General features: G+C 38.0%; 1 protein-coding gene and 1 long non-coding RNA gene across 12 annotated transcripts; one reads left to right on the forward strand and one right to left on the reverse strand.

Moving 5' to 3' along the window:
- The first annotated feature begins 1,377 nt into the window (after positions 1–1,377).
- LOC107803791 (uncharacterized) lies at positions 1,378–2,230 on the forward strand. Its single transcript, XR_001652076.2, has 2 exons — positions 1,378–1,923; positions 2,058–2,230. It is a non-coding gene; the product is annotated as an uncharacterized LOC107803791 (long non-coding RNA).
- Positions 2,231–4,479: 2,249 nt separating this feature from the next.
- On the reverse strand, positions 4,480–18,926 carry LOC107803793 (SUPPRESSOR-OF-WHITE-APRICOT/SURP RNA-binding domain containing protein 1-like). Of its 11 annotated transcripts, none has more exons than XM_016627571.2 (7): positions 18,659–18,926; positions 16,557–16,706; positions 15,658–15,834; positions 14,505–15,555; positions 5,549–5,823; positions 4,665–5,418; positions 4,480–4,577 (listed from the first exon to the last, which is right to left on the reverse strand). In XM_016627571.2, the coding sequence occupies exons 4-7, from the start codon at positions 15,494–15,496 to the stop codon at positions 4,553–4,555; spliced, it is 2,046 nt and encodes a 681-aa protein (XP_016483057.1). In that variant the 5' UTR covers positions 15,497–15,555; positions 15,658–15,834; positions 16,557–16,706; positions 18,659–18,926; the 3' UTR covers positions 4,480–4,552. The 11 variants fall into 11 exon arrangements, with proteins under 11 accessions (XP_016483057.1, XP_016483058.1, XP_016483056.1 ...); XM_016627572.2 differs by having other exon boundaries at positions 15,658–15,863; XM_016627570.2 differs by adding an exon at positions 18,529–18,550 and having other exon boundaries at positions 15,658–16,706.
- Positions 18,927–26,308: the final 7,382 nt, after the last annotated feature.

The raw sequence follows: 26,308 nt of genomic DNA on the forward strand, positions 1-26,308 counted from the left end.
ATGATTATTGATTATAAATAATTTTCTTTAAGTCTTAGAAAATTCAAATGAATAATATGGAAATAAGGGATAATTTTATGAATTGCTAATTATTACTCTATTACTACTACTTTATTGCACCAAGTAAATAAACTATTTTTTGTGACGCAATGTCTCGTATATTTTTTCTCTACTGACTTTTTGTTATATTTAGGTAGTCCATTGATTCTAGTTATTATTAAAAAAAAATTATGTAATAACATTCATAATACTTAAATAATGTTGATGTCGATTTTTTCTCCAATTTTTCACGGACTTTACAGTAAAATTGAAATGGTTGAGATCGAACAGGATCTCATCACACTACTCTATGCTTTAACAATCTTGTTTTTTGCTTCCCACTTGGTATTCGATATTCGCATGGAGGCCCGACAAAATTCGGATTCGTGCCAAGAAGTGCCACATTAAATGTTCTCTAACAGAGGCGATCATATCTAGAATTCGAACCCGACACCTCTAATTAAGAATAAAATAAGTACGTAGAACCTTGTTGGTATGCTTTAACAATTAACATTAACCTTTTTCTTGAATTAGCAATTAGTTTGAAGTGGTTGAGATAGTAACTACTCCCTCCGTTCCAATTTATGTGAACTTGTTTGACTGGGCACGGAGTTTAAGAAAAAAATGAAGACTTTTAGCATTTGTGGTTCTAAACAAGTCCAAATGGGGCCCAGAGTATTTGTGTGGTTATAAAAGTTTCTCATTAAGGGTAAAGTTGTAACTTTAAGCTAAATTGTTACCAAATTTAGAAATGGTTCATTCTTTTTGGAATGGACCAAAAAGGAAATAGGTTCACATAAACTGGAACAGAGGAATTACAATGCTTTTGTGAAATGAAAACCTCATCACACTAGACTACACTTTTAACATTAACTTTGTTTTCAAATTAACAACACTCCATTTAATATTTAAAAATATAATTAAAAATACATCATTAACCTCTACTTTAAATTGAACTCTTCAAAATTCAAATCTATTCTTAATAATTAAATACAATAACAACCCAGTATAATCCTACTTAGTGGGGTTTGGGGAGGGTAGTGTGTACGCAGACCTTACCCCTACCCTGGGGTAGAGAGACTGTTTCCAAATAGACCCCCGGCATCCTTCCCTCCAAGAACTTCCCACCTTGCTCTTGGGGAGACTCGAACTCACAACCTCTCGGTTAATAATTAAATACAGTACTTAAAATTTGAGTGGACGGCTCAATTTGTCTCTTTAGTCAAAATACTTTAAAATCTTGAAAACCCAATAATGCCCCTAGCTAGGGTTTTTTTTTTTCAGGAGACACATTATAAAGGGGTTAGAAATGCTAGAGCAGTCAGTAGTTTCCTTTCTCAAGCCCAACCTATAGTTGCACCAGATGCAAGTTACGTTGTTCTTCCATTTCTGTGATTTTTCACAAAAGGAACCATTTAATTTGCACTGGGTACAACTGTAAGCAGGACTTGAGATTGACTTTTACCCCATGATCTAAGCTCAAAGAAAGATAGAGTCAGTAAGTTCAAAACGAGTATGTCCTACGTTTTCTTTTTTCTTTTGTTCTATATGTATATATTGTTCAGACAAGAGGGGTTGGTTTGATGGTAAGCACCCTCCACTTCCAATCAAGAGGTTGTGAGTTCGAGTCATCCCAAGAGCAAGATGGGGGAGTTCTGGGAGGGAAGGATGCCGAGGGTCTATTTGGAAACAGTCTGTCTACCCCAAGGTAGGGGTAAGGTCTGCGTACACACTACCCTCCTCAGACCCCATTAGTGGGATTATACTGGGTTGTTGTTGTTCGAGTGAAAAATAAATTCAATTTAGATTCTATGATTCTTCTTGGCTACGAAGCCTCACACGAGTAGAGTTTGATATTCTTTTGTTGATGGCTGACCCCGTTTGGTAAGTGTGATTGCGCAGGGACAAAAATGGGCTAAAAATAACAAATTGATTTCCCCCAATATTTATGTCTAGATATCTTCCTTTTTCATTTATTTAAATAAATTGATTGATGAATTTGTTACTGCTTGTTGCAGGCTACAGCGCATTAGAGAGAGACTAGCCATTTAGGAGTTAGACTTAGGATGCTACTGATCGGCTACTGATGCAAGGCTATATCTTTTGGATATTCACCTTACATCATTTTCGTATTTCCTATATTTCTTGTATTGTTGTTATTTTGTTATTTTATGTTATGTATTTTATGTTATTTACTATGAGTCTATTGATAGTACTAATATACTGTCTCTTGTTCCTCTCTTGAGCTGAGGATCTCCTGGAAACAGCCTCTCTGCCCCTCAGGGTAGAGGTAAAGTCTGCGTACATATTACTCTCCCCAGTCCCACTTGTGAAATTATACTGGGATGTTGTTGTTGTTGTTAGTGCAGGCTACAAGATAGACCTCAAGTACACAATCTAATCTTAAATGGGCAAATCTTTGTGTTTTGGAATCTAACTAGGCATTCAATTTAATGACATCTCAATTGAAATTTACACAAATGTGTGAGTTAAACATCGGTCTTTGAAACGCTTAGGCAAAGGTGTAACTTTACTGAAAATTCTGTTGTTCACTCACTTTTGACTCAATTACACCGTTGTACTCCCTCCGTTCACTTTTACTTGATACGTTTTTACTTTTCATGCTCCTTAAAGAAATAATAAATGAATTATATAATTTATCATGATATTCATATTAATTGATAGTACATATTTTATTAGATTTGAGAAAATAATTTAAAATGGATAATAAATACTGTGGGTATAACTTGTTATATAATTTAGTGACATAGTTGTTAACTTGTTGTAATGACTCGTGTCGCTGAGAAGAGAGATGAAGAAGGGAATCCCTAAAAGGAAATGAGAAAAGAGAAATTCTACAAAAAGGAAATTCTGAAGTCATAGTACTAATAATGCTTTAAAGAGAATCATAATACATGAATCATGGCAATTAGGGGTGTTCATGGTTCGGTTTGGATCAGTTTTCCCATAAAAAGAAACCAAACCAAGTAAGTCGATTTTTCAAATATTAGAACCAAGCTGAACCAATTAAGTCGGTTTTTTCTCGATTCGGTTTATGTCGGGTTTTGTCAATTTTTCGATTTTTTGATTATTTATCGGTTTTTTCTTAAATATAAGACATACACTACTAACTAAATATTCCGGCGATCACATTTTCAACGTAACATGCACCGTCAAATCGATTGCCCTTGAGAAATATATTATCTTCCAAGATATATTGATGATAATTGAATCAAATAGTGATGAATAATTTAAGGACTCAATTAAAAATATATATTATTTTTAACATAAAATGAATTCTTACACTTAACAAAAGAAAACTACCATCAAATTAGAATGTAAAGGTAAAGAAATGTACTAAAAGTGCAAACGATTAATATTTACTATAAAAATTTTTAAAATTTTGTATAAAAATATACATATATATAGGTGTAATAATAAATGTGAAATAGCTACTCCTGTAGTCAATTTGGTTCAATTTTTATCAAATTTGATCGGTTTTTAAAATTCAAAACCAAAACCAAACTTAACCAAAAAGTATCGGCTTTTTGGTCGATTTGATTTGGCTTTCGGTTTGGTTCGGTTTTTCAGGTTTTTATGAACACCGCTAATGGCAATAGTTCCTCCAAGAGCGAGTAGTATCTTCCATGTATCACAATGCATTATGCCTCTAAACCTAAGCCTATACTTCTAAACGAATAAACCCAACGTTTATTCTAGGTCCATACTTTAGTGATACTTCTCAAAATAAAACTGAATATGTATAAGGAAGAGAGTCTAGAACCCGACATGAACGACATCTCCATCCTCTGAAAAAATGCTAGGAACTACGGACCAGTTTGTCCATAGATTTTTTTTTTTCAAAAACGTATTTGTCCATGAAATTTTGCAAGTTTTTGAAAAAAAAAATCCAAAATGAGTTTTCCAAAATCACTTTTTCAGAAATTTTACTTCCCCACTCATAAAACTACAATATTTTTTCAAGTGTAATGCATGTCCAAACATAATTTCAAATTCCAAATATCATTTTTCAACTTAACTCCAATTACTACTTTTTTTTCTTCAGAAATTACAAATTTTTATGTCCAAACACCTACTAAGATGCTTCAAATAGGCTATATTGCTTTTGACATCCAAAACCACAAACTTCAAAAGAGTAAATAGGTAATGCACATGCAACAACAATAATTACTTGAAGTTGTGCCCATTTAAAAAAATTTATCCAGGACATTGTTTTCCTGGGAATGATCTCTGTATCCATTTGGCTTTGGCCAAAAGTATAGCCATCATTCCCTACGACGCATAAGGATAGTTTTTCTCCACTTCCCATTTAAGTGAGCATAAGATGTTGAGAACTTGATGTCTCAAAGATCATCTGTTCAACTTTTACGTTGGTTTTCTCCAACCATTACAGCTAATTAGTTATTTATTCATTGGAAGAACATGGCAAGATCTAATTCATTCTATTGCACGTTAGCAAATCTGTCTTTCAAAATCTGCCTCAACTTAAAAATTACAGAGACAAGAACTGTTGAGTCCTGTCAACAGCAACAAAAAAGGGCAAAGATATTGGTCACGAATGCTATCTGCTGTCTATAGACTAGTCAAAATGATGAGGAATTTACCTCGTAGCTCTTGCACTCATCGACGAATGGTAGTTGGTGCTTCTTTCATTTCTGTAGGAATAGTAAACATCACCGTATTGACTTGACTCATTTGGATTAATAGTGGCTCCAAGTCCTAACCGGACGGAATTATTCAATCCAGGTTTTTGCTCCACACTTCCATCAGGGTAAGTCCCAGTTTCAGGGTCAACTTGGAGATTCTGAGGTGGAGGGATGCACGCTCCTCCCTTACGAACAGGAGGCTCTCTCTCATAGTCGTCATAATTATTGGCTGAATCAGATGGTTTAACAGGACCTTCTGATGGATTAACTTCTCCAATCTCCCTAAAAAATTTGGACACTCTTTCCAGAATCTCAGACTCTGACACGGTGGAGGGTGGTATAATGGTGGGGATATCCAAAGGGCTCATGGGAGAGTAAGGCACCCCACTACCAATCTGCATCTTCCTGACCATACTAGGAATAAGACCAGGAGGAAACAATGGGTACGGAGGCAACTTTCCGCCTACATTTGCAGTTGATGCTGGCATGGGATGAGCTGCAGCTTGTAGATTTCCTTGTGGAACAGAGGACGGCACAGGCATCAACCCAGGAAACCTAGTGGGTGGAACTACACCAGGATGAAATTGATGTGGTGCCACAGATGGCATTGGAGGAACTGCTTTATCTTGATTGGCTAAATTAGGAATAGGAGGCACCTGCTCGTCAGGCTTCCACTGTAAAGCACTCTGGTTAGCTACCTGGTGTGACAATCCTAAAAACCCGTACAGAAAAGAATAATAAGAAAATCAACCATGAGTAAATGTTCAGATTGGCCGAAAGAAATAGATAACAATCGAAAAACAGTCTTTCAGTTATTACAGCTAGATTAGCAGCACAACTACCTGCAGCAGAAGGAGGATCTGTCGCCAGTAGTTCCCTTTGAGGACCAGTAAAATTTGCAGGCAGCCTACTCATCATCTCATTTTCAAGTGCACGAATTGTATCCTGATCATAGACTTCCTTGGAGCCCCAAAACTGTAAAATTTTCTGTAGCCGAGACTGATTTTCTTCCTTGTTTTGAGGATTGTGATATATCCTCGCAAGCATGGGACCCAAAACAGGCTTAAAAACAAGTGCCTCATTGTCAAGCTCATGCGGATTGATTCGCCGTTGCAAGCTGCAAATATCAAAAACAACATGAGTAACTATGTGTCTCTCCCTCTCACACACACACACTTTTACACGCAGTCACACACATACACAGTACTTATATGTCGGAGTTTTGTGGAAGCGGAAATGCATTAAAACTAAGGAGAAATAATATATACATTTTTTTAAGCCAACCAAATTGCTGTTAATCCATTCACTTGATTCGCTATTTTTGAGAAAGTCAAGGGCACATGCAACTGGTGCATGTCAATAAGCGCCTAAGACCACAAAGCCTAAAACCCTCATGTAGGTGATACACAAACAGAAGTTGAGCACAGCTGTCATGTGAATACCACCAAAGCAACAGCAAGTAGAGGCAAGTAGGGCTGAGCAAAAATTCTAAAAACCGCTTACTAACCAATCCAAATCATATTGCACCCAAAGTACCGGTTTAATTTAGTGTAGATTGTTTTTGCATTTAATTTAAAAAATTGAAATACTGATCTCGTTTTAGAATACAATATAATGTATATACGTGTGGGTAATAGAAAGAAAAGAATACGGTTAACTCCAACAATGGCTATATGGAAAAACGAATGAAGAAATTGCAATTAAGTGAGACATGTAAAATAAATTTGATGTAAATCAAATAGAAAAACCATGTTAAAGTGTTGATTCACATGCTTTTAAATTTCTAATTTTGATACAACAATTGTTTACTCATACCAAATTTCTAATTTCCAATTCCTATTTTATCACACATATTCTTGACGTTCTCTTTCCAATTAACAAATTACTTTGTCAACTAAGTTTATTTTTCATTATTGCCATCATCAAGACGGAACCCAATGGTGATCATATGCATGTCTTAGCATCTTAGTGCTTGCAGTAAGTGCGCTTGAGTGAGGCTAGTTTCCAACCCATGCTAGACCGAGAGGCTTATTCACACCTTAGGTGAGCCTTAACAAACACTATATAACCTAATTTATATGTTTTTTCAACACAAGGCCATCTATCTTTGGAGGTTTTTGTTTTTTGTTGTTTCTTATGATCAGATGTGGATCCAGGATTTAAATACTATGAGTTCAACTTTAAAGTTCTGAATATTGAACCTATTGTATTTATAAAGTTATGGGTTCAGACACACTATAAGTTGCAATTTTAGTGAATTTTTTAACTAAATTTATGTTTCGCGTCAAAAGTACTGGGTTCAGATCAACCCGGTATTATAACACTACATACGCCTCTGCTTATGATTGTTTCTCAAACTTATATCTTGCTTCTCCTATCTTCACTACTCTATTAACGTACATTGTGTAATCTTGTTGCTAGTTGTTCAAACAATTGGTTTAGGTTTGAGCAAATACACAGATAGCCATTCTAATGTCTCTAAGAAGCTGGATTGGGTCCATATCAGCTGCGATGATAGTTCCAACCAATGGAATAGTGAACTTGCACAAACCAGCTCAGAATCAAGTAAGCTCAGCAGCGAAAGTCAGTGAAAAGGTAGAAGAATCCAAAGCTTCATGGGCAACACTATTTCAGAAGAACAGATTTGCTACAAATGGTAATCTATGGGCAATTGTAGATGGGCAACCTATGGTTCAATTAGACAAATTAGAAGTGGAAGCGGAAGAAAACAAATGGAAATGTGCTTTGATTGCTTATATTTTAGGAGATGGCTCAGGGTACAATGCGATGAAGAGATACATCAATTTGCATTGGTTGTACCTGAGCCAGATTTATTCTATCATGATGAAGGTTACTACATAATCAGATTCAAAACCATTGAAGATGCCCATGAAATTCTGTGTGTTGGTCCCTATTCAATAGCTAATAAGCCTATAATCCTAATACCATGGACACCTGATTTTGATTTCACTAAGGAATTTCCTACTGTTATTCCATTATGGGTTAAATTTCCCAAGTTACCTATGTCTTGTTGGGGAGTAGGTTCATTGAGCAGGATTGCTAGTGTGATTAGGAGACCTATATTTGCTGATGAGCGCACCACTAAGAAGACTAGAGTATCATTTGCTTGGATGCTCATTGAGGTTAATGTTTCCACAGATTTGCCAAGTGAAATTTGGGTGATGGATCCAACTGGGAAGAAGTTCTTACAGAATGTCACATATGATTGGAGACCTACTTATTGTGAGAAGTGTTTAGTGGTGGGACACAAATGCTCAAACCAAATGAAACCTGGGACACAACAGCCTGTTCAAACTAAGAAACCAAAAGCCAATAAGATCATCACACAGGAATGGAGACCAAGGCTCCAATGCCTACAGTGCCCTGTGCAGAGTGAAATAGCCCCAGCTGAGCCACAACAAGCTACTATCAACATAGTAAATGATATCCAGGGTCCTAAGGAAAGCAATGTTCAGCCTAGTGTGGTGACTATAGCTGAAAGACAAGAGGATAAAGGCAAAGCAGTGCAAAGTCTAGAACTGAATCTCATCAACTTTCCTCCTCTTTCTCCCATTCCAGTGAGAAACAGATTTGAAGCAGTGTCTAATAGTAAGTATGAGATTCACATACCACTTGGGGATAGAGGTGGAACCAGTAATCAATAATGAATTGGTTATTCTGGAGTATTAGAGGTGTAAATAAAAGATATAAACAGAAGGAGGTTAGGGAGTATATTAGAAGCAATAAAATAAAGTTAGTAGGACTTGTAGAAACCAAGGTCAAAGAAGGAAATGCTCAAAGAATTTCAAAAGCACTTGTTCCTGGATGGAGTATGCTGGCTAATTACAAAGATGCTAGGAATGGTAGGTAATGGCTGCTGTGGGAAGTTGCTGCAGATTATCCCATAAAGTTCCTTCTTTGCTCTATCCCATTAAAACCATAGACAACAGTAAGATAACAGTCTATATCCTCCCTTCTACTTCTTACTTGACAATGAATCATTTGGGGATCATCTTTAAGTCCAGTTACCTACCATTCCTAGCATCTTTGTAATTAGCCAGCATACTCCATCCAGGAACAAGTGCTTTTGAAATTCTTTGAGCATTTCCTTCTTTGACCTTGGTTTCTACAAGTCCTACTAACTTTATTTTATTGCTTCTAATATACTCCCTAACCTCCTTCTGTTTATATCTTTTATTTACACCTCTAATACTCCAGAATAACCAATTCATTATTGATTACTGGTTCCACCTCTATCCCCAAGTGGTATGTGAATCTCATACTTACTATTAGACACTTTCCTCCTCTTTCTCCCATTCCAGTGAGAAACAGATTTGAAGCAGTGTCTAATAGTAAGTATGAGATTCACATACCACTTGGGGATAGAGGTGGAACCAGTAATCAATAATGAATTGGTTATTCTGGAGTATTAGAGGTGTAAATAAAAGATATAAACAGAAGGAGGTTAGGGAGTATATTAGAAGCAATAAAATAAAGTTAGTAGGACTTGTAGAAACCAAGGTCAAAGAAGGAAATGCTCAAAGAATTTCAAAAGCACTTGTTCCTGGATGGAGTATGCTGGCTAATTACAAAGATGCTAGGAATGGTAGGTAATGGCTGCTGTGGGATGCTAACCATCTCATTGTGACTGGACTTAAAGATGATCCCCAAATGATTCATTGTCAAGTAAGAAGTAGAAGGGAGGATATAGACTGTTATCTTACTGTTGTCTATGGTTTTAATGGGATAGAGCAAAGAAGGAACTTTATGGGATAATCTGCAGCAACTATCAACAAGCATTATAAGCCCATGGTTAATTGCAGGGGATTTCAATGCAGTATTATATCCTAATGACAGACTTTCTCGTAACCCTGTTAGCTATTCAGAGATTCAAGAGTTTGGTCACTGTCTTCAACAAGCAGGATTAACAGAATTATCTTGGAAGGGAGAATATTATACATGGACTAATAAACAACCTGGTGTAGGGTGTAGATAGGGTGAGTAGCAGATTAGACAGAGTATTTGGCAACTATGAGTGGATGATGTCTTGGAGACATGTGGAGACTATCTATGATCTACCCCAAATCTCAGATCATACTCCTATGTTACTAACATTAGCAGCTTCATCTTGGACAGGAAGAGTGCCTTTCAGATTTTTCAACATATGGACTACTCATGCAGATTTCTATCAGATTGTGGAAAACATCTGGAACTCTTCAAGTACTTATGGATCGTTGAAATCAGTTTGGATAAAATTAAAAGCATTGAAAGCTCCTTTAAAGGCTTTGAATGCTAAGGAATTCAAGGGCATTACTCAGAGAATTGAAAGGGCTAGGCTAGAATTGAAGGATATCCAGGAGCAGCTTACAAACTCCTATACTGATGGCTTGCTGCATAGGGAAAAAGAAACACTACTCAACCTTGAGAAGTGGTCTCTAATAGAGGAGAGTGCATTGCAGCAGAAGGCAAGAGCAAAGTGGATTCAAGTGGGTGACTCTAACACTAAGTATTTTACTGCAGTTATGAAAGATAGAGCTCAAAGAAAGCAGATTACAGATATTACAGCAGGTTTAGGGGATAAGGTGACTGATCCTACAGCTATTGAAAAGGAAATTATGGAGTTTTACAAGAACGTTTAGGGGATAAGGTGACTGATCCTACAGCTATTGGAAAGGAGATTATGGAGTTTTACAAGATACTAATGGGTTCAGCAGCCAATTCACTTACTGCCATAAATAGACTGTACATGAAAAATGGTCCTGTTCTGTCTCATCAGCAAAGAATGGAGTTATGTGCAGAAGTAACAGATCAAGAAATTATGGAGAGTCTTAAAACTATTGGGGATGACAAAGCACCAGGGATTGATGGTTTTAATGCAGTATTCTTCAAGAAGGCTTGGGGCATCATCAGCAATCAAATTAAAAGAGCTGTCAAAGAATTCTTCTCCACTGGTAAGATGTATAAACCAGTGAATTGTTCTACCATTACTCTAGTACCTAAAGTACATAAGCCCACCACAGTCAAGGAGTACAGACCAATAGCCTGTTGTACAGTTTTATACAAAATAATTTCCAAAATCTTAGCTGCCAGACTACAGAAAGGCCAAGTATAATCTGTGAAGCCCAAGCTGGTTTTATCCCTGGCAGAAAGATAGCAGACAATATAATTTTGGCTCATGAACTAGTCAAGTCTTATATTAGAGCCCAAATATCCCCTAGGTGCATGGTGAAGATTGACCTCCAAAAAGCTTATGATTCAGTTGAGTGGATCTTCTTACAGTAGGTGATGGAGGAGATTGGCTTCCCTGATAGATTCATCAAATGGATCGTGGAGTGTATCAAAACAGTTAGCTATACTGTCCTTGTGAATGGAAAAACAACTGAACATTTTAATGCTGCTAAGGGGCTTAGACAAGGAGACCCTATATCTCCTTTCCTATTTGCTATTGTGATGGAATACCTGAGTAGATCTCTCAATGAATTGAAAAAGGAAACCAATTTTCAATACCACCCCAGATGCAAGAAACTAGACATAACTCATATGAGTTTTGCTGATGACCTACTCTTGTTTGCCAGAGGTGATCTGCCTTCTATAGTCACAATGTACAAATATTTCTCCCAATTTTCTGAGGCTTCAGGATTACAAGCTAACTTAGGTAAAAGCTCAGTTTACTTTGGTGGAGTGAAGCTAGAACTCAGGAAGCAGATCCTGGATCATCTAGGATTTAAGCAAGGAACCTTACCCTTCAAATATTTAGGCATCCCATTGTCCACTAAGAAAATAGCACTGATCCAATGGCAGCCTTTGATTGAAAGAATCACAACCAAGATCTCCTCATGGACTGCCAGGAAGCTATCCTATGCTGGTAGTGTGCAACTAGTATAATCAGTTATATTTGGCATCCAAGCCTATTGGGCTCAGTTGTTCATCCTACCTGTTATAGTTCTAAAGATGACTGAGGCTCTTTGCAGAAGTTACGTGTGGTCTGGCAGTAACACTATTACTAAGAAGGCATTTGTGGCTTGGGAGAAGATGTGTACTCCTAAATCTGTTGGTGGCTTGAACCTCATTAACTTATCTCTGTGGAACAAGGCAGCAATTGCTAAGGTATACTGGGATATAGCCCATAAAGAAGATAAATTGTGGATCCGGTGGATTAATGCTTATTACATCAAGCAGCAGCAATTACAGCACATGCCAATCCCACAACAGGCTAGTTGGATGGTAAGGAAAATAATTGGTTCAAGAAGTTTTTTACAGCATGCTCAGAAATCAAATGGTCACATTGGCAGTATAAGACAACTATACTTACAGTTATTAGGTGACTTACCAAAAATAAGTTGGAAGTGTATACTGTTTCAGAATTCTGCTCGACCAAAGGCTGTTTTCAACTTATGGTTAATGCTTCAAGGAAGATTGCCTACCAAGGACAGGTTAGCTAGCTGGGGATCGAATATCAATCAGCAATGTATTCTGTGCCAAGGACATATGGAAACAAGAGATCACTTGTTTATACTATGTTCGTTAGCAGCTTTGTGGAAGAAAGTACCGAGATGGATTCAAGAGGATCAAATGACCAATCACAACTGGGATCAGCATCTCCAATGGGTTATCAAGAAAGGCAAAGGGAAGTAAACAAGGCCAGTATCTTCAGAATGGTATATGCTGAAACTTCATATGCATTATGGATTGAAAGGAACACACGTATTTTTGACCAAAGATATTGTAACAGTGATGTGTTAGCAAGAGAAATAGCTTACATTTGTAATGTTAAGAGTAGTTCCTAGAGCTAGGAATCAAATGCAGCAGTTTTTGTTAGAAGAGTAATTTAGTTAATTTCTCTGTAACTTAGCAGTACGTTTCACAACTTGAGATAGTCAGCGGAGTATTATGCTGGACTATGGAATAGTAAAGCTTGATCTTCGGTGATTAATACAAAAGGAAATTAATTGCCAAAAAAATATACACAGATAGCCCCTCAAACTTGGCACGATTTTCTCAATTAGACACTCTAACTTAGCTAGTAACCAGATAGACACCTATATTTGACAGAAGTGTCTTTCTTAAATACACTGGCCAGCAAAATCAAGCGCGTAAAAATTAAATGCCGATGATGTGTCAATGGACGAATGAGATAAAGAGACACATCAAAAAATAGAAACGTGTCATTAGAAGAAAAAATGCAAAAATGAAAAATAAAAACCCCTCTCCACACCCAACCCCATCTCCTTCTTCCCAGAAGAAAAAAATAGGCAAACTTTACCCTCCATTTTTCTTCTGCAAATTCACATGTAAGCTATCAAATACTCTCTCTATTCCAATTTATATGGCAAAGTTTGAAATAAAAGAAGACTTTGAAACTTGTGGTCATAAACATGCCATAACATTTGTGTGGTAATAAGACTTTCGAAACTTGTGGTCTTAAAAATGTTCCATAACATTTGTGCATCTATAAAAGCTTCTCATTAAGGATAAAAAGGTAAGTTTAAATGAAATTATTTTCAAATTTAGAAAGTTGTCATTCTTTTCCGGACGAACTAAAAAAGAAATGTTGCTACATAAAATGGAACAAATGGAGTACTCTGTTCTCCTCCATCAGCCCCCTCCTATCAGCAATTCATCAAACTGAAGCTTCTCTCAAATAACAATATTGTCTTCTAATTCAAGCACAAACAATGATGAACTTGGAATAACCGCTGGATCCTTTTTTTTTTCTTCCTCAAAACTCAACTAGATACTACAAATTTTGCTTGGATAATGTCCATCTGTAATCCTTACTGCTCACCCATATGTTTTTTCTTCTTCTCATTTGCGGCCTCTCTTGGTTTCTCTTATTTGTCTTTCCGTATTACTTTTTTACTGCTTTATTAGTTCATTTTGCTTTTGGTTGTATTCCTGCAACCCTAAGTTTCTTCAAGAGATCGATGTTCCAATGATTCTTTATGTTGTTGATGGCGGCAATGGGTAATCTGCAATGAATAGAGTTTTTTTTTGGTGGTTGGGGGGGGGATTTTTTTTTAATTAATATCTTTAAACTTTGTCAGTACAATCAAAACTTTACTCGCTTAATATTGAGTGTGAGACACACTATATGCCAGGCAAGATATGGAAGTTTACGAGACACATCTTCGTCAAGTAGAGGTGTCTATCTGGCCACTATCTAAGGGTGTACCATCTCCACATTTCGGCATTGCTCTTCCCCCAAATTAAAGAAAAGACCATAAAATCATAAGATGAGCATCATAGCTAGGATTACCTTCCACTTTGATAAAATAGTTTTCTTCCAAGTTCTATACCTCCTACCATTTTTAGGAGTACACCCATTTTCCTTGCTTAATTCAAAGCTGGCATCAGCTTGTGATGGTGGGGCTGATATTAAAGTTCATATAACTCAAATTCACATTCATCAAGTATAACCTTATCAAACTGCCGGACTTTGGGAGGACGGGGGAATCGAAAGACAGAGAAAGATCTGTGATATAAAGCTGCCTTCAGATGCCTAAGAGTGTTTCAGGTACTCAGTTTCTTTAATTCTTTATGATTATAAGGGCATGTTTAATACTGCTTAGCTGTAACAAGAAATCAATAAGATGCACCAAAGTGACACAACTTTTTAGGAAAAGATGACATTTTTTTCCTTCTAGAAAAAGGCTAAACTGAAAAAAGCTTCTCTTTTTTTGTGTGTGTGAAAAGGAAATAAAGGAAGTCTAGTTCATATTTCGGGCAAGATAGAGAATTCATTCAGGCAGAGGTATCTACTTGTGCAGTAAATTATCAGGTAACTAAATGATATATTACCTCTCGAATAGGATGTCATTGGCAAGATAGACTATATGCAGCTGTCTCTCAGGGTCATCTACAGAAAATACCCTATCTCTGATTGCCTCAGCCAAAGCAGGTATAAATGGAGACCTCTGCATGAACCAACTCTTTGCACCTTTAATTGACTCTTTGGTACCACTAAGAGTGTTTAGTACATTATTCAATTCCATTTCAACATCTGATGGAAGAGGCCTTGATAAACCTTTGAAAGACCTATATGAATTATCATAATCTGGGCAGCCGAAAGCCTGAGAGGACTGCTGTGCAAAGAATGGTGGGAAAGGAGGTTGATGTAAATGAGGTGGACCCAACACTGCAGCAGAAGCCCCAGCAGCGGTATTGGAGCCACTATATGTGGGACTTAAAGGTGATGGACTGATCATAGGATTTGGTGGATGCATCATGGGCAAAGAAGAGGATGGAAAAGGAGCATTAAAAGGTCCACCAGGTGGGCGAGTAGACATCCAAAGCTTATAGCGGTAGTAGTAATGGCCTTCACCACCAAAGAGGAAACTGTAAGCTGGATTATCTTGCTGTTTTTCGCGGATCATTGCTTCAAACTCGGGACCATTTTTGACAGCATACTCTATTAATTTATCAATACGCTTTTGGAGTTCAGGATCAGATGGTGGAGGAGCTGGAGGCGGTGGAGAATCATAGGGATTGTGGAAAGGTGATGGTGCATGATGAGGAGGCATATGTAGAGGAAACGCAGGAGGTGGCTGCTGTTGATGCTGAAGTTGAGGAGGCAGTGTATGTGGATGGAGTTGTGGTTGCTGAATGGGGCGAGGGTAAGGGAACTGTTGAAGAGAAGAATGTGGAGGCAGAAATGGAGGACCATGAACTGAACGAGGAAATTGTTGATGCTGGGGATGAAAACCAAACTGTTGTTGCTGTTGCATGCTAGCTGCTTGGTGCTGCTGCTGAGAAAAAGCCATAGCAGCATAATCATGAGCTTGTCGATCCATCACCACTAAAGAGAATAGCAGGACATGAATGCAGGAGCAGTTTGAAACACTCTAATAACCTGTACAAAATAACATACAAATAAATGGCCTGCATTCCAGTTTTGGGCAAACCTTAAGAAAATAATCTTGTGCAATACGAACAAAAAATGAGCATTTACTACCTCTAACTAAGTTAACAGGTATCCGCCAAAGTTTTAGTACCAAAAAACAGCCTTAGCGATGAGTAGCCATGAGCACTACACCTTAGAGACTGCTGTTGCACTAGTCCTGAGACTGTTTTTATGTCTACCTATTTCTCTTCGAGTTCAGCCATTCTTGATTGCATAATGCTTCAGTATCTACATCAGAATTTAAAAGAGAACAGAGTCTGCGCACTGATGAGTAAATATTTAAGCACAATAAGAGAGGGAAACTATCCGGAGCCGAGGCTCTATTGGAAACAACCTCTCTATCCTCACAAGGTAGCGGTAAGGTCTGCGTACACACTACCCTTCCCAGACCCCACGGTGTGGGATAATACTGGGTATGTTGTTTATGTTGTTGTTGTTGTAAGAGGGAAAATAACTAAGTTCCGTGGACTCTTCATTTGTTGTGCTGCATCCGTGTCGACACCACTTCAACACTAGTATGGGTGTGCAATACGTACCGGATTTGGTCAATTAACATTGGGTATTTTGACCACAAATTACAGGGAAATTAAAAATAAGATTTGGCATTGATTTTTCTTTTTGACAAAGGTAACATTAATGTGTTAAAAAGCCCAGCACAAGGTTGTACTAGTAACCATTTACAGATTCCAAAAGAAGCAAAAACGTATCCTTGTTCTTCTTACAAGGATTCTATAACGTCTAAAATGGATTCTTCATCATTCAAATAAGATTTGGCATCGATTTCTCAAGACAAAAGCTACTATAGATTTCTAGATAGCAACCTAATAAAAGATTGAGTTACTACACTCTACAAGCTACATGTAAGTTTTCCACAAGATATCTCATAATTTAGGCATATTATTATAGATCTATTTTTAGATATAGACGAATTCCCACACCGGTATTCATACCTGAATTCGTATCTCCGAATCGTAAAATTTAGACCATGAAGGATCCGGCCTCTAGATTTGCACCCGTATCGGATACCCGCACGTGTATCCGACCAAATTAGGAATAATGCAGGAGAAAGTTTATCAGCAGAACAGCAAGTCCAACAATAGCTTCATGCCCGATTAACAGAAAATAAAAATCCATGCACAAATCAAGCACAGAGATCCTGTTAGAAACAATCCAAAGTACTACAGAAAGCAAGTGAAACTGAGTGAAACTGACACCACAGCAGTTCCTGACTGCATGTGTAAGAACCAGCCCAGCAGAAAGGAACATGAAGCTTATCAGAGGGATACATTGTGGAATATTCATAAATAAGAATAAGGAATGAAAGGGTAAAATCCAACTAGATCGGAAGTTTTACCAACAATTAAAAAGGCGAACAAACAAGCTTCTCATCCTTTCTCTCAAAAAGATTATTATTAATTTTTATTATTTTTTGGCTTCTCTCTGTCAAAACAAAAAAAAATCCCATCCTTATGGTGCACAGGTGCAGTGATACCCTAGTGTGGAACCTTTGATAAGCAATTTATAACACCTAAACAGCCACTACTGACAGATTCATTCTCCCATGCTTATGCCTATTTTTATGGCACCATCATCTTCAACCATCTTTTACTGGCCAGGATTAGTCCTCAAGGTGACAGATTCTAGAAAACCAACTTGCCACTTCACAACTTATGCAATCGTCCCATGCCAACGGTCAGGAAGTTCATAAACATGGCTGGAAGGTGTAAAAATAAGGTTTGACATCGGAAGAATGCATCTGCACTAGTAAATGACCAGGAAACCAAAGTATTAGCAAATACAACAGTCCCATCGCTCTAGACTTGGATGTTTGAAAAACTTTGTATTATTACCCCTCCACATTTTAAAACATTGTTGTCCAATCAACTTGTCAATGTAATTAAACCTCCGAAGCATGTTTGAAGAACTTTGTATTCTTACCCCCGTTTGAACCATAAGCATAATGGTACTCTCTCTGTGGTTCCTCCATCACTCCCCAACCATAGGCACTTTAACTTCTACCTATAACAGAGCTCTTTATACTTATCTACGTCATGGAACTACATTTCTAAACCTACTTTTCAAGAAAGTTCCTCAATTGATATGCTCTATACTTAGACTTGGATGTCCCATCAACCAATTCACCAGGTACCTGCTACCTATGTTGCACGGACTCTTCAAAATGGTGTCGTACCAATGTCAGATCCTCCAAAAATGCACTATTTTTGGAGGATCCGGCACGCACTCTGCAACATTTTCGAAGAGTCCGAGCAACATAGCCTGCTACCTCTTACCAATACATACATCGATTAATTCTATCTACCAAGGCTTAACCAAATGGAAAGAAGTCACATAGCCTTTTTTGTTACTCATATACTAGGTTTATGGCTAGAAGGTATTTTCTAAGGGTGTTTAGTGTTAGCCACAGCTCAATGTTTAAGCATGTTCTAGGTCTAAATGTATATAACATTAAATTCTAGATAGCTCAAACTGTAGGTGGCATAATCATAAATTGAATGAACCCTCAGGGGTTGGCCTGGTGGCAATTGACTTGAGCCTTGGGGTTTGCTCCCTTTCAAGGTCTCAAGTTCGAAACTCACTGGGTGCAAACAATTTTTGAGGGCCATCGGACTGGGTAAAACCTGAATTAACCGTGGTGCACTTGCGGGAAACTCCTTTCCGAGGGCCTGTGCACCCCCGGGAATAGTCGGGTCTCGAAGAGACTCGGACACCCGGTGCAAAATCAAAAAAAATAATCATAAATTGAATGGCATTTGGTCAAAATCCAACAACAAGCACTTCAATAAACAGTTAAGACTATAACTCAGCATTTTCCTGATGATATTTTCTAAGTAACCCGTGAGAGCTTTCATCAAATATAACACATTCAAGCACTGATCCTCGGTAGCAAACGTGAAAGCTCACCTAGGTTCAGCATCATCCCTTGCTGTAATAGAAGTTTGATTCAACCCATAAATGGAAGTGCAAATTTGAACTACAGAAAGTAGGATTGAAGTCTTTTTTATACATTTAAAAGTATTACAACCAAACTTACAAGTCGATTGCGTTCGGAGAAAGAGAATGCCGATGAGTTCGCAGCCGAAGGAGATTGAATTGACGGATGGGTCGAACACCTTTCTCGTTTTTCAGGAAAAAATAAATCAATTAAAACCAATTCTGTTGTTTTCACGTTGGAGGTTGGTGTGACACAAACGACAGGTTGCGAGTTCGAGTCTACCAAAGTTATTGGAGGAGGGAAGGATGCCGGGGTCTATTTGGAAACAGTCTCTCTAACCTAAGTCGTACACACTAACCTCTCCAGACCATTTACTAAGTGGGATTATACTGGTTTGTTATTATTGTTGTCGTCGTATTGGAGTAATTCTTACAACACCGTACAAGACTCAAAATAAAGCTTTTCCTAATCCAAACACCAATTTTAATGTTTTTTTTTGGCTTCCATTAAGGCATTTACATACTAGATTCTAATCTTATACTCTGCGTGTTTGAATGTTTGACTGGACACGGAGTTTAAGAAAAAATCCTAAATAAATCAAAAGACGCGCTCAAAGTATTTGTGTGGTTATAGAAACTTCTCACGTCATTTTTTTTTGAACGGACCAAAAAGTAAATAGTTCGTCGGGATGCTCGTAAACATGGCTCGAAGGTATGACCAGGAAACCAAAAGTATTAGCAAATACAACATTCCCATAACATTTACATCTATAAATAATAATCAGCTGATTTTTTAAAAATGTGAATTCTTTAGTTTACTACATTTCATTAAATTTATTCAGGAAATTTGTAGACCATATTAATGTAATAATTTTCTTACAGTATAACAATTAAAAGTAAATCAAAAGAAAAAATATATAAAAATAAAGTGTTATAAAAACTTTTAATCCTTCCAATAAACTTCAAGAATTATGTGAAAAGAATTTGGGAGAAGTGAGAATCAAAAATCAGAATAGGAGAATGGTAAAGAAGTCAATTTATTGGTGCATAATCATGACTCCATTTTAATAGGGTAATATTCTTTTATTTATAAAAAAAATAGTGATATATCTTTTATTTTTCTACCAATTTCTGGCTAACCATAGTCCTTTGATCTCTATTTTTATTGGGAGGCAGGAAAACAAAGAAAGACTGAAGCTACCATTTCCAAATTCAAATACAATTGAGGAAATCAAACATGAATAAAAATGTTACACAAACTATAATTTCGGATGATATCAAGTAAAACAAATAAAGTTACAAAATAATATAGGATTAGAATTAGATGTCTCGAGAGCAAAATACTTCTATTGGAGCAGTCCTTGAGCATTGAAAATATTTTTGAGTTATGGGAAAAAAACCAATGCATAGAAAGAAAATAAAAAGATTTAAAGGAAAGAAATAAATAGCAATAATGATGAGGTTTAAGTGAAGGAAAACATGTAACGGTAAAAAAGTATAGAAACGTTTTAGGAAAAGAGATGAATAGTATATAAATTATGAAATAAATAAGTAAGGAATACTTAATTGTTAGCAAATTTTAAATGCAAAAATAAGGAAAAGGGTGTAAAATCTAAGAAAAAAGATAAATGTGATTCTTGGCCAAAGAAATATGCCACATCATCTTTCATTTTCCCAATTTTATTATATATATATAGATTTTCGATGCTGAAAGTTCAATGTTGGATTAGGCAAAAGATTTGAAAAAAAATAATTTAATAAGAAAAAAATCGAATAAGAAAGAAAAAGAAAAATACACAAGACAAGAAATAAAAATAACAATTTAAAAATGAATGAAAAAAATGTCTATGGATATTTTGCCTAATTTCTCGCTTTAACACACTATAAAAAATAATGAAGCCACTCTCCATGCCACGTTGGCACTACATGGAGATTTTAGATAGGAAATGTTACATTTTAGAGGTAATAGTACCCCGGAGCGAAGGTATACTCTAGTAAGGGTGATCAATTGGTCATCTTTCGTCGAAAAATTATATTGTATATGTAGGTAAAATATTACTATATTTTAAAAGCATATCACATATATTTGTATAGGGTAAAATATGTTTATATTAAATGATCGCATGAGGAAATGACACGTGGAGCCGATGACAGAAGATATTTGAATTCAAAAACGACGATCCCGTCTGTTACCGGGGAGAATGATACTCACATAGATGAAATGGATGCATTTAATGAGAAATATTCTATAGCATTAAGTACACGACACGTTACAAGGAATATGGCATTCACTGCATGCCGTTACATATTCTTCAATGGCCCTCAAAATTGACATTGAAGAGAATCTTGATCCTAGGACCGTGTTACCTGGGTACAGCTATAAATAGCGAGCTCTATTGATTGTAAACACGACTTTTCTGTCAAATACACGCTATATTTTATTCAAAGCTCAATATAATTTTTATCTTCTTGTTTATTGATATCGTTGCTATTGTACCCAGAAGCCCTGCTCCCTGAATTATTATTTCTGCTATTTTATCTCCATCTCAAGGATAAGTATCATATTTTATCTAATTCATCTATTATTTTAGGATCAAATTAATTCATTCGTCTATAAATCATGTATAAATTTAACTGTACCGTTTTACGTGTAAACAGTTTGGCACCCTCAGTGAGGCTTAGACGGTTGTGTAATTAAGTTAGCCCTTGCCTCTTTTACTGACGTGTTTGATTATTTATTCTTAGCAAAATATCATAGAAAATGGCAGATAATGGTGTTAATAACACACAACCTCGAGGCCCAAAGATATCAGCCGTGGCACGAGGATTCAATCAGTGATACCCGCAGTGAGGGGAACGAGGCCACTCCAGTCCACGATAGGCGGCACCCATGACATGTTCGGGAAGCGACTCGTGATGATGCTGAAGAAGAGCACGTCGTCGAAGCGGTAAGGGTATTGTAGGAGCAACAGGAAGCCATTTTAGGTCATCTTACACGACAAGATAAGGTTATGACAGAAATAAAGCAGGGGTTATCGGGTGCTTCCAATAACGCGAATATACGGGGTCCAGTTCCTCCCGGTGCTCCCACAAATCAAACAACGCAAAGGGTCGATAACAATACCTCGAGGGGCGAGGTCAGCTTCGATAAGGCCGGGGCAAACGGTTTCGGTCACAATAACGAGAGTGATCCTTTAAAAAACAAACTCTTACGATTTATGAGGGAAGTAAACGCCCGCATGGACCAAATCCCGGTCGCACCACCAGTGTTGAAAGGGTTGTATTCAAAGAAGTACACTCAATTGTCGTACAAACTAATCGCGGCACCATAATTGATCCCGAAGCGATTTAAAATGCCAACCATGCTGAAATATGATGGGACTTCAGATCCTCAAGAGCATATCACCACCTACACAATGGAGGTGAAGGGGAACGATTTAGCTCCCTACGATATTGAATCACTTTTGCTGAAGAAATTTGGAGAGACTCTCGCGAAGGGAGCCTTGACGTGGTATTCGCTTTTACCCGAGCATTCCATAGACTCTTTCGAGATCCTCGCAAATTCTTTCATTAAGGCCCATGCTGAGACCAGAAATGTGCAAGAGAAAGGATGTTGCTGCGGGAATTCGTAACCCGATTCTAGAAGGAAAGGATGTTGCTCCCGAGCGTTCCGGATGAATGGGCGGCTGAAGCATTCACCAAGGGTTTGAATCTGAGAAGTTCTGATGCTTCCTAGAAGTTAAAAGAAATCTTACTCAAGTTCTAAGCGACAACTTGGGTGGATGTTCAAAACTGATATGAGTCGAAGATAAGGATTGAGGATGATCACTCGATTTTCCGACGTTAGTTAAGGGTCGTGACCAGAAGAAGAATAGAGAAGTCAAAAGACGATTTCGATACAGATCGACAGTCTTCGAGGAGCCAGTTTTTTCCCTATAAACAGGCCGAAGGACGCGATAGAAGTTTCCGGTCGGCTGACAGGTTCGTTACCGATAGAATAATTGATCGTGTTTGGAACAACATGTCATTACCAAACAAGGAAACGTCATGTTCTCGGGATTCTTCTTATCCTAGACTTTCAGAATATAACTTTAACGTCAGTGTAGTAGAGTTGGTGTTGGCTATGAGGAACATTAAAGAAGCACGATTTCCAAAACCAATAAGATCTGATCTCATCTAGAGCGATCTTAATTTGTGGTGCGAATATCACGGGACGAATGGTCACCGGACTGGGGACTGCTGGCACATGCGCGAAAAAGTGGCAACACTACTAAAAATTGGCCATCTCAAGGAATTCTTAAGTTATCGGGCTAAAAACAATTACGATCGGAATCGTGATAATACGAAGCCCTCAGAAACAGAAGAAGATCCCCTGCTTCTGACGATCAACATGATTTTCGGGGGGAATGCGATTAACGAGGCTACTTTCTAGGCAGAAAAAATACGAAGGTATCAATAACCCAAACCAAGAGACTTCGAGAAGTCGTCGAAGACGACATCACTTTCATAGAGCAGGACGCAGATGGATTGTTGCTACCGCAAAATGATGCATTGGTAATCTCTCTAAATGTATTAGATTTTTATATTAAATGTGTTCTGGTGGATCCAGGGAGTTCAGCCAATATTATATAATGGAGAGTGTTGGAGCAAGTCAAGCTCACCGAAAGCATCATTCCGGCCATAAAACTCCTCGTCGGGTTTAACCTAGCAAGCATGACAACCCGAGGAGAGATCCGACTGCCTACTAATGCCAAAGGGGTGATGAAGACGACCCTTTTCGAGGTGGTAGATGGTGATATGGGCTACAATATTATCCTGGGAAGATCATGGTTGCATGAGATGAAGGTTGTGCTATCGACATATCACCAGTTGCTGAAATTACTGACTCCCGAAGTAATTAAACAAATAAGAGGTGACCAACTGGCAGCAAGGGAGATGAATGCAATTTCGGTCTCCAGTAGCAAAGAGAAAGAGCATGAGGCATAGCAATTACAGGAATCGGCGCCTGCTCCCGAGTCAAGAAAAGTCAACCAAAATGAAGAGGCATTAAAATCTTATCAAGTTCCAGGGTATTTCCAGTTACCAGAAGAGACTGACGCAACAAAATCCACAGCGGAAGAGCTTGAGCAAGTCGTATTGTTCGAAAAATTCTTGGAGAGGAAATTCCACATAGGGATAGGATTGCACCCTGAACTAAGGTACGGATTTATTGAGTTTCTTAAATTTAACATCGATTGTTTTGTGTGGTCATATATGGATATGACAGGTATCCCACCCTAAGTGGTTGTATACAAGCTCAGCTTGGATCCCAGCATTCCTCTTGTAAGACAGAAAAAATGACATACTGCCGATGCGAGAAACAAATTCGTCAAAGAAGAGGTTACTCGCCTACTTGATATCAGTTCAATCCGAGAGGTAAAGTATCCAGAATTGCTAGCTAACGTAGTAGTTCCAAAGAAGAAGAATAAAATTCGCATGTGCATAGACTATAAAGACTTAAATAACGCGTGCCCAAAGGACTTGTTCCCATTGCCAAACATTAATCAAATGATTGATGCAATGGCCGGGCATGAGTTAATGAGTTTCCTCTATGCTTACTTTGGGTACAACTAAATTAAGATAAACCCGGAGGATCAAGAAAAAACTTTGTTCATAACGAATTTCGGCACATATTGCTATAATATAATGCCCTTCGGGCAAAAGAATGTCAGAGCCACTTATCAGCGGCTCGTAAAGAAAATGTTTGAAAAATAGATAGGGATAACCATGGAAGTTTATAGAGACGATATGCTTGTTAAGTCTTTGAATGGAGGTGATCATCTTAAACACTTGCAAGAAACTTTTGACATCCTGAGGAAGCATAACATGAAGCTTAACCTGGAGAAGTGTGTGTTCGGGTTCAGCTCCGGCAAGTTCATGGGATTCCCGGTGTCACAAAGTGGGATTGATGTCAACCCCGATAAAATTAAAGCCATCGAAGACATCCTGGACCAGTTGTCAAGAGTAAAAGAGGTTCAAGGGCACACAAGGCAATTGACCGCTTTGAACAGGTTCATTTTCTGGTCTTCCAAGAAATGCCATCATTTCTTCTCACTAATCAAAAAGAAGAACAACTTCTAATGGACCCCGGAATGTCAACAGGATTTGAGGGATTTGAAAAGGTACTTGTCAAGTCCTCCGTTTGTGTTGAAGCCGGAGGAAGGCGAAAAATTGTTAATCTACCTAGCAGTCTCGGAGGTAGCGGTAAGCGCTATTTTAGTCCGTGAGAACGAAGGTACGCAATATCCTTTATAAACCCAAACTTTCAGGTAGGCTGACCAAATGGTCCAGCGAAATGAGTGAATTTGACATAGAATATAAGCCTAGGATTGCAATTAAGTCACAAGTTTTGGCCGACTTTGTGGCCAATTTCAATCTGGGATTGTTATCTTTGGCAACAAAAGAAGTTGTAATGGTGTCAGAATCGACATCAATAGTTTGGACCCTATTTACGGACGGAGCTTCCAACGTAAAAGGGTCCGAGCTCAGCATAGTATTAACCACGCCTTCGGGAGAAACCCAAAGGCAGACTATCAGAACGGTTCCTCTAACTAATAACGAAGCAGAGTACGAAGCTTTGATTGCAGGGCTCGAACTGACCTGGGGACTAGATTCTGAGGTCATTGAAATCAAATACGACTCCCAGCTGGTGGTAAATCAGGTCTACGGGATCTTCGACGCCAAAGAGGAACACATGTAGTAATACGTAATGAAGGTTCAGGCTCTACTTGCTCGATTTCGGGAATGGTCAATCATGTATACCCTGAGGGAAGAAAATGCAGAAGCGGATGCATTAGTTAACCTTGGCTCACATACGAAAATGAAGGTATCGAACTCCGGTACGGTTGTACAACTTATGCACTCAGTTCTGGACGCAGATAGCTATTCCGAGGTAAACGCGACTAATGTGGTCTAGGACTGGAGGAATGAGATCATTGATTACCTCGAGCACGGAAAGTTGCCTCAAAATCCTAAGGCATCCTGGGCGTTGCATGCCAAAGTAGCACAGTATAGTTTAAAAGGAGGCCAATTATATAGGAAATCTTTCCAAGGCCTGCTAGCCCAATGTTTTGGAGCCTCTGAAGCTAATTATGTTAAGGGAGAAGTCCACGAAGGGATCTATGGAAATCATTCGGGCGCAGAATCCTTAGTGCTAAAATTGGTAAGGGCAGGATATTATTGGCTCCGAATGGAATAAGACGCCAAAGCTTTTGTTTAAAAATGTTATAAGTGTATACGCTATGCACTGTTGGTACATTAACTAGTGGAACGATTGCACTCGGTATTGTCTCCATGGCCGCTCATGAAGTGGGGAATGGATATTGCTGGGACACTACCACTGGCCCTTGGTAAGGTAAGGTTCCTTTTGATTTTAACTGACTATTTTTCTAAGTAGGTTAAAACAGGTCCTTATCCGAAGATCGGCGAATGTGAAGTGGTGGATTTCTTATGGGAGAACATAATTTGCATATTCGGGATACCAAAAGAGATAGCTTGCGACAACGGGTCGCAATTTAGTGGCGCAAATGTCACAAAGTTCCTCGAAGACTTGAAAATCAAAAGGATCACATCTTCGCCCTATCATCCGAGCGTAAATGGTCAAGAGGAGTCAAGGAACTAAGTGATTATACAAAATCTCAAAAAGAGATAGGAAGCATCTAAAGGCAAATGACTCGAGGAGCTATCCAGTGTATTATAGGCGTACCGAATA

Source organism: Nicotiana tabacum, chromosome 6 (assembly GCF_000715075.1).
Source record: "Nicotiana tabacum cultivar K326 chromosome 6, ASM71507v2, whole genome shotgun sequence".
Lineage (NCBI taxonomy): Eukaryota > Viridiplantae > Streptophyta > Magnoliopsida > Solanales > Solanaceae > Nicotiana > Nicotiana tabacum.